General features: G+C 41.4%; 1 protein-coding gene across 2 annotated transcripts; it reads right to left on the reverse strand.

Annotated features, from left to right (window-relative positions):
• Positions 1–28: 28 nt before the first annotated feature.
• LOC122774250 (DOMON domain-containing protein FRRS1L) lies at positions 29–3,698 on the reverse strand. Of its 2 annotated transcripts, none has more exons than XM_044033354.1 (5): positions 3,135–3,698; positions 2,076–2,169; positions 1,762–1,900; positions 1,067–1,313; positions 29–977 (listed from the first exon to the last, which is right to left on the reverse strand). In XM_044033354.1, exons 1-5 carry the CDS (start codon positions 3,337–3,339, stop codon positions 805–807), a joined length of 858 nt encoding a protein of 285 aa, XP_043889289.1. In that variant the 5' UTR covers positions 3,340–3,698; the 3' UTR covers positions 29–804. The 2 variants fall into 2 exon arrangements, with proteins under 2 accessions (XP_043889289.1, XP_043889290.1); XM_044033355.1 differs by having other exon boundaries at positions 2,076–2,160; positions 3,135–3,697.
• Between the last annotated feature and the right edge of the window lie 5,747 nt (positions 3,699–9,445).

Genomic DNA, 9,445 nt, shown 5'->3' on the forward strand with positions numbered 1-9,445 from the left:
ATTTCACACTAAACAAGGACGCCTTTTATTATATTCAGTCATTTTAATAATGATCAAAAGGCTACAGTAATATGGGGGGAGTCCATGCCCAAAACAAAATACTCTTAAATCCACAATTTGTTCCTGTTTGGTGAAAAACCCAACAGTCACTGCCGGGACAAAGTTGTGCGTTAAACATGGGTCAAAAAAAACAAACAAAAACCTTTTGTATAGTAAATGCACTCAGTCTGCAGTTCCTCAGAACCATGGAAGTTATATTTTGTTTGCACCAGCCACCAAATAACCCATCTTTTCTTTTCTAAGCGTGACTGAAAGAGCAGGCAGAGTGTGTGAAATGGCCGTCCACTGTTTGCTTCCATTTATCCTCAGGAAACCTTTGTGTTGTAGCCAAGTTCGTGACGAGGCACCGCCGTCTCATCAGCAGGGAACAGGAGCAAACCAATCCCAGATTTTCCAGTGCATGCAGTATTTTTCGAAGACTTGTGAAATTTATTTCATGGCATGTGTATTCCTCATATTTTATAATACTTGAATGCTATCATAAATACTTAAAATATTCTTCCTATTTATACTTTAACACTACTCTTTTATCAGACCTCTTATAACTATTTTCTAGGAAAGTCTTCAGAGTTCAGACTGATGGATATACAGTGTCCTTCTCTGACATATTTAATGCGTTTAACACTGTGAGTAAAGTAGAATACATGACTGTGGCATCCAACAAAATGTAAACTTGTTTTTTATTGCTTCTTTATCTTCTCTAGTGTCTCTCTCTCTGTCCACGCTGTGCTCTGCTGTGCTTCATCATGGTGTCCCCATGAGCAGGTAGAAGGTAAGCGCTACAATGAGCAGTAAGCAGAGGGGAGAGTTGAAGGTCTGGTAAACTGCAGAAGGCATGAAGAGGTCCTCATATTTATAGATACTGATCATGTGGTCGCTGACCGGTGGACTGTCAATGTCGTGCCTTGTGATGGAGCCTGTCAGAACAGGTAGGACGGAGACAAATGGAATTAAAGACAGGAAACGAACGCACACAAAAACAGCTGAAATATGCTTGATGACCCACCTTGAATGGCCGGACCCCACGCAAACAGGTAATACCATGACAGGTGTAAATCCACAAGTGTTTCCTCTCTGGGGACATACAGCGGCCTTTTGAAACGGCAGGTCACCCGGTTGTTCTCAAAGACGCCCTCTTCATCTCTGGCCGGGTTCCTCTTGATCTCCTTGGCCCACTGGCCCACGTTGTAGAAGTGATGGATCCTCACGCGACCGTTGTCGTCATGAACGCAGCCCATGACGTCGTCTCCTCCCTGGAAATAACAAGGGAGAACATGTTTCACCCGGAAAGGCACGTCTGTGAAGGTTCTTCGTCGTAGTTATCTCCAGGTGTTAGCCGTAGGCAACTGGACTGTTCATCTCTCATCCAAGAGGCTTCTTCAGTTCTTCAGAACCGATGCCTACGGCTAACTCCTGGAGATTCTTGGAGTTATTCACCAACCTTCAAATAAAATGGTTGATGATGTTAAACATGAGCATTAAAGGCGAGTACCAGCACTGAAAAAAGAAACAATAACAGCAATAACTTGCAATAACGTGTGTGATTGACAGCTTGTATCGTCCCGCAGGAGCCTGGCTGCAGGTGAAGCCCTGGGTGACGTCACGACTGGTTGCCACTTGTGTTCAACACATCCATACATGTGTCTGATTATGGATTATCAGACATTTCTCAACAGTCTGAGAGCCTGAACAACTGCTCACCATTTTCTTGTCTGAGGAAAATCCTACAGCCACCCAGCCATCAGTGTCTGCACTCATTTCATACTCCACGTCTGTACCAATACGACGATAACTGAGAAAGTAGTCACACGTCTCTGCATCACAGCCGGGCTTCCCATACCTGCACGTACAAAAACAAACAAGTATCACTCAAAAATATTCAGATTATAGCAGCGACAACGTAAAGCACTTGGATATATGAATGAATTTAGTTCAGGACACAGTATGTAGGATACACACAGCTGCACTGAAGCCCTATTTTCAGCACAAGAGAGCTCCAGTTGATGTTCCCTCACCTTATGCAGCCTTTGGTTACTCCACAGTCGATGACTTTGATCTTGGCAAAGGGATCCACTGGAGGAGCCGTGGGGAACGGATAACCTGTGAAACCAGCAACACAAGACACAAAGGATGCTGATTCTAGAAATCAACAGGACCAACAAGGGAGAGACCATCTGTGTGTGTGTGTGTGTGTGTGTGTGTGTGTGTGTGTGTGTGTGTGTGTGTGTGTGTGTGTGTGTGTGTTGTGTGCGTGTGTGTGTGTGTGTGTGTGTGTGTTTTCACCTCTTTAGGAAAACCAAACCTGGTCCGAGTGAGGCAGAACCTCCTGTCTGAGAAACTGGTAAAGTTTAGCGCTAAGATTTATGGTTAGACATCAACTGGTTGTGGTTAAGGTTAGGGATAATGGCTTGCTTATACTGTTTCAATTAATGGAAGTGCAGTGTCCTACGTGTTTTTTTACATGTGTGTCTTCAGAACCTTTTCTGGTATGAACTTTTTCTGGACTAGTAATCCTCTTGTTTACCAAAGCTTGGCCCGACTGAGGCAGAAACTCCGGCTCTGGTTTAGGTTTGTTTTGGCTGGTCCTCTCATCTATAAAGGGCTTTTTCAGGGTTAAGACCTGGTTTTAGGGTTAGGGTTAGATTTGGGTTTAGGTTAGGTAAAGAGTAAAGGTTAGAGTTAGGGTTAGGCACTTAATTGTGATGGTTAAGGTTAAGGTAGGGGCTAGGGAATGTATTGTGTCTATTTGGGTCCTTATGTCGAATGCTGCACAAATGTGTGTGTGTGAGTGTGTGTGAGAGAGAGAGAGAGAAAGAGAGAGGGAGATAGAGAGAGAGAGAGAGAGCGAGAGAGAGGAGCTGGCCTGGGTCCTGAAGGCCGTGTGCAGAGGACACAGGTTGAGTGAATGTATGAAAGACAAAATAAACAACATACATTAAAATAACACGTATTTGTATCTAAATCAACCGTTTATAGTCTGTGCTTTGTTAGTTTGTCCGCATGTAAACAAACACAACACAACAAATCCACCACATCTTACATTAGTGGAAACTGCACCAGAATCAGAATCTCACCATCATCAGACAAATATCTGGACTCGAGGAACTCGGAGGCGAATGTGCTGTAAGAGTCCTTGTGTGGCTCCTGGTGTCCCGGCTCTCCGTGCTCGCCGTGCCCGGCCCTGAGTGCTCCCTCGTCGGTGGGGTTCGGCGCGACCCCCCACCATCCGCTGTGGACGAGCAGCGCCAGCAGCTGCACCAGCCTCCGCAGAAAAATCATGGCCAACGAGTTTTAAACAGGCGACGACATACGACTACAAAACCAACCTGGCAACAAATGTGATCGTCATTTTTGTTTCCACTCCGGAATCTTCGCAGGTTTCCATCGGAGCGTCACAGGAATCATCTCCGCATCCTCACTGCCTCTTCGGCGTTTCACTGGCACGGATGTTGGGGGGATTCAGCGGCGAGCACCGTGCGATTAAAAGGCTAATCCGAGCTGAAATTAGCCAGATTGTTGACTTTAACATCTAATTCAGCCACGCACACTCATAATCCTCTCCATAATCCCAATCTGGAGGCCTGTCGGTGCCCATTAATCTCAGATGTGATATATGTTAGGGGAGGTATGATAAACTGGACGAATGGTCTCGTCCGGCCTCATTCAGTCACAGTGACGTCCAATGAGCAGGCGATACGTGCTGCTATTAGGATTATTCAATTATACAGAGAAGTTCAAACAACATTAAATCTTAATATCACAGATATTGTCAAACATTTAAAATCACTAAATCAAACATTCTAAATGATAAAAACACCTGACTTTATTTTTCACGTTAAAAATGATTTGGATTTGTTGTTTGAGTGTCATTTAAAGGTGCAGTGTGTAAGATGTAAGTGCAATTATTTCCATCTTACAACAATTGTTTGTTTGGTTTTTGAGTTTACAGTCAGCCCATCAGCGAGTCTTCTCTTCCATCATGGTTTAAATGTACACTTTTGAGTTTTAATGATAAGTAAAGTGAGATGAGAGATATTGAGCTGCAAATCCTACACACTGTACCTTTAAGTTTCCCCATCTTCACTGAGTAACATTTTGCTGGAGCAAACTTCTATTTATTTATTGTTGAATCCAAAGTGGGTGCATTTATGTATAGAGGATATACATTAATGAACCACTGATGCTGCATCTCCTCACAAAACAAACCCAAACATGACACCGTCATGTCCTTGGTTTACTCATCGTTATGCTTCAGTCAGCCATGTTTTCTTTGTCAACTGTATTTTTCAGCTTTCCACAGAGAAACAAAAATACAGAGGAAACTTTTCTCTCTTTTTTTTGTAATTCTTTGTTTGTTGGACAATGACAATGTGTCACCAGCATTTCAGACACATTCTCAGGATTTCAGAAGTGTACAGACTCTGTAGCACAAACAAGCAAAATGTGTGTGTGTATGTGTGTGTATGTGTGCGTGTGTGTGCGTGTGTGTGCGGGTATTACTAATGTTATGGGGACCTAAAACTGTTTACACAGTCACATTATGGGGACTTGTCTTTCTTGTAGGGACAAAAATCAAGTCCCCATCATGTAAATGACTACATTTTAAGGTGAAGATATGTTTTAAGGTTAATGCAATGTCCCCTCAAGTTATGAATGTCCAACGTGTGTGTGTGTGTCTCTGTGTGCGTGTGCGTGGGTGCATGCAGGAATACAAGGAATCTCTTTTTCACATTTTACAAACATTTCAGAACTATTTTACACGAAAAAGTAGTGCGAGACAGCTTTTCATGTTATCTTGTCAATAAAACAAATTGAGGTAAAGGAAATCAAATAATAAACAATAACAACTTATAAAGGCACAACAAAATCCAGTGTATAACTGAAGGTTTTTCCAGTGTGTAAAATTTTGGTAAAATTATTTTGATGTGGCAGAAATTGAAGATAAAATAGTTACACTTCAATTTTTAAAAGTGTACAATGACCTGATTGTATGAAATGTTTGTATCAAGAGTCAGACCATATTACTCACCATGTTTTCACTATTGAAAATCTTCTCCCACGTTCTTGGAAGGAGAGGGTGAGGTGAGGAATATTCAGCTTCAACAGGCAACTTCACCAAAAATGTTGCTAAATTTTACACACTGTACCTGCAATAATCTATATTTCATGAAGTGCATAAAACCCTCACACATTTTACACAACTAATAATATGTACTTTTTATGCATGACCATATATAGATGCAGTTTAAAACTTTATGAGGTTCTGTGCTGTAACCTTGTGTATGTAGGTACTCTATATGGATGTATTAATATTTAAAATTCTGCAGTTTTACCTTTCTAATGTGAATTTGTGACACAATGTCTTACATCACAGCTGCTTTAGTAACACACCAGCAAGTATGCGTGTACCTGCAGCACTGGTAAATTTTTTAAAAGCTTTTGTCAGGAGACATGATTATTATTATTATTTAAAGGGTGGATATGTTCTGTTGCAGGTGTAAAATTGGTTTAGCCGACATTATGAGCTTCCTACTTCCTAAAAAAAGAGTCAGGGAGAAACTTACCACTGTTGCTGTGTCTTTATGATGATGCGTTCAATAGCAGATCAGTTCATCTTAAATTTGTTTCAATAATAACTAAATTGTTTTCGAGTGTGAGTAAATGTGTAAGTGCAGTACCCTCACTGAAACACATGGTGGCACTAACACACCAGTGACAGAAATGTTTCTGAGCACCTGGTTTATCATTATCACATTGTTTATTGCTTTGGCTCATTATTCTTTTTTAACAAAATAAATGTCTATTACATCTGAACTTACAAAATAAAGTAACTCATCCAAAACATTTAATTTACGCCTAAAATGTAGTTTTTTTGCCATGCATATTGGTTTTAATTGCACGCAAGTTAGTGTAAATATATATACATATATGTATATATATGTATATATACATATATGTATATATATATAATGTATATGAATGATAAAAACACCACCATATATAAAATAACTATTTTAAAAATCATAATTTAAGGAGTTACTTTAAATAGGTGGTGAAAGTATTTTGGACTGAATAAAGCCATGGATTGATATAATGCTGTTAATATCTGTGTCCTGCAGGTGACGCTGGAGTTTCACTGAGTGAAAGACACAGACGACGGTGACTATGTCCGAGATACTAAATCCATAATTACACATGAACACACACACACACACTTAAAACATACAAGAGTGGTGAACATGTTTGAACATCTGCACACAGTTTGATCGGAAATAACTTATAATTACAAACTTGTTAGAGAGATCACTTGTGCACCTCGACTTTTCATGCATGTTCCAGCCTGTCCGTGCTTATAAGCTCATGACGGACAACGTGCAGTTGTGAAGAACATGCGCTCATGCATTTAAAACGTGTGCTTTTTGTATCACATCTGTGCACATACGTGTCTGCACATATAAGAGCATGTGACCTTTAACCCTCCCTTTTACTCATCTCAAGTCCACCTGACCAATCACTTTTCTTATTCTCAATCTGCCCAATTATCCCTCGTTTATCCTAGTAATATTTTCATTTCAACCCCCGCCCTCCCCCCATCCCTCTCTCTCTCTCTCTCTCACCCTCTCTCTCTCTCCTCTTCCCAATTACCATTCCATGTAGGGAGCAATGCTGGCTGGGTAATGAGGGACTCTGGGCGTACCAATCTTATCTTAATAGCCTTAAAGGGCCACTCATTAACACAAACACTCAGTCTGTCTTGCACACATACACACATCTTCACACATCTGTCCACGCACATCTGTCCACGGAGAGAGAGACGGAAAGAGACAGAATGAGAGAATGAGACAGGATAGAGGAAGGGGATGGTGAGAGAGGAGCAATAAGGCGGCCGAGGCACGCCTTGAGGAGGAGGTGTGTGTGTGTGTGTGTGTGTGTGGGGGAATGTCAGTGGTGTGTCTCCTGGGCCTGAGAGACGAGTTAGTGACAGGAGAACAATGGCTGCTGGATCCATTCAGAAGCACAGCTGCTACGAGTGCATGCCTGGATCTGTTGTCGGCGTAGCCATCAAGCAGCGCTTGTAAAGGCAGAACCGAGCACATACACGCACACACACAAATACGTCTCTGGTACACACCCAGCTACACACAGTTGTGCATCTGGACACAAGAAGTAAGCCCTGGACGTTATTGAGGATCAGTAGTGATTTGGAAGCTTAGTCAAGGCTGTCAGTTAATGACAGCCCCTGCAGACTCATGTAAACCGGCCAACTCAACATATCTGCAACTCTCTTCTCTACTATACTACTTTTTCTTCTTTCTGCTCCTCCCTTAAGGTGTCACCACAGTGGATCATCTGCCTCCTTCTTGTCCTGTTGCTTGTGTCCTCTTCTGTTACACCGAGTGTCCTCGTGTCCTCCTTTACAACATCCATATATATATATATATATATGTCCAATATAATCACTATCCCTCCTCTGCATGTGAGCAAACCATCTCAACCTTGCCTCTTTTATTTAGTATCTTTCTTTGCTATACTTTTCACAATAAAGATGTAATGTCTATAAGTCCATTATTGTCAAGAACATTGATTAAAGGTAACCAAACTAAATGTTAAATTGATCTGACTAAGCATTGTAGGGAAAAAAGAACACTTTCTGGGCAGCTCAGTCAGAGAATAACTGTGAGACAGTTTGGTTTGGTTTTTAATTGAATTTGATGGGAACAATTCAAATCTTTTCATTAAACCTCATCTGCCTTATCTTTAATGAACTTATTTCATATTCTATTTTCTCCTTTTGAAAATAAGTTTAATCTTTATCCATATTTTCTTGTTACCATATTTGTTCTTCACCAAAAGTAAACTGTGCAACATCTGTATTATCCTGTTCTACATGTGGATTTCTGGGCATGTATATTTATTATATTGTATTGTATTGTATAATATATGTATGTATATGTATATATAGAATATTTATTTTATTTAGAACAATTTGAACTCTTATGTTTATTCTCCATATAGTTAATTAATATTTTCTATTTATTTATAATATATATATATTTATATAATTTATATTTTTTTATATTCTTGTAACTTCTATTTAAAAGGTGCTAAACATCACAAGCCTTCCACATTTTTTGTTTGTTTTTAATCTTTACTCTACGTTGGCTACCTCCCACCTCATTCTCTGCTGGACAGTAGCTAGATCACTTATCGACTAAACCTCTCTTAACGCCAGGCTATTACCTCTGTCTCCAACTCTCTCACACGCACAAACAGTCATAAAGCAGGTCTGTGATCTGGCAGTAGATCTCTCCTCCCTCAGGGCTTCATTTAGGAGTTGTCAGAAATCACTTTGCTCACAGTTGAAAGTAAGATCTATTGACATGTGAATTCTGTCTGCAGAGCAGCGGCACCTCCACCCCTCCTATGTTTTCTCACTCAGAAAGACACTAAAATGACGCGCATCTCTGCCGTGTGTATGCTTATAACACTTACTGGGTAATTCTCTGTGACAGTGGGTTAGTGAACAAAAGCATGTGTGTCTTTGTTGTGTTTGCGTACCTTCTTTGGTTTGTGCCGTGTTGTCTGTTGGGGTCTCTGTGTGTACCAAAGGCTGAAAGGTTCCATTGTGCTGATGAAATGTTTGCTTTAGAGATAAGAAGGTGCAGATGAGACATCGATCAGCACTCATTAAACACCTCCAACTGTGGTGACACACACATGCACACGCACATACACATACAGGCACATGCCGCCGCACATTCGCAGGCATGTGCTCGTTTACATGCACAGGCTGAGCTGACAAACAGAAAAATGTATTTAAGCTCTGAATGTACTTGATCTCATTCCAGTCCTGCGTACAGTACATCTGTCTCCTGCCATGTCAATGACTCTTCAAGTCTGTATCGACAGCTGACTTGAAATGCTTGTTGTCTGTAGTCTTATCCATAAAGCTGTAAGTCTGACACTGCTCTCTCTTTCTCCATATAGACATGCCGACTGGTCGGGGCCTTAAGCAGTGATTATGGTGTTGGGCAGTGGGAGCTGGGGGCTGCACCGTCATTAGTCTGGTTAATCAGAGCCTTGCTCCAGGTTAAGCTCCGCAGCCTCAAGAGACAGGCTGATGAGCTGAGGACCGTGCCCAGCCTACAGTTCTTAGGTCTGGGCTGAAGCGGCTCCCCTGGCCCCAGCTTGCTCCAGCCAGTAATCTATAACTCTCCCCTGGAGCACGGCACGTAGGCTCAGGCTCCTGGACAACACTGACACATGATGCATGGTAATGAGACACACACAAAGAATGACACACTGTCTCTCAAACACACACACACCTGTTTGCACATGCCCACACTTCCGACTGATGCAGTGTTAGCAAGCATCACTGAGTTTT

Source organism: Solea senegalensis, linkage group LG9 (assembly GCF_019176455.1).
Source record: "Solea senegalensis isolate Sse05_10M linkage group LG9, IFAPA_SoseM_1, whole genome shotgun sequence".
Classification (NCBI taxonomy): domain Eukaryota; kingdom Metazoa; phylum Chordata; class Actinopteri; order Pleuronectiformes; family Soleidae; genus Solea; species Solea senegalensis.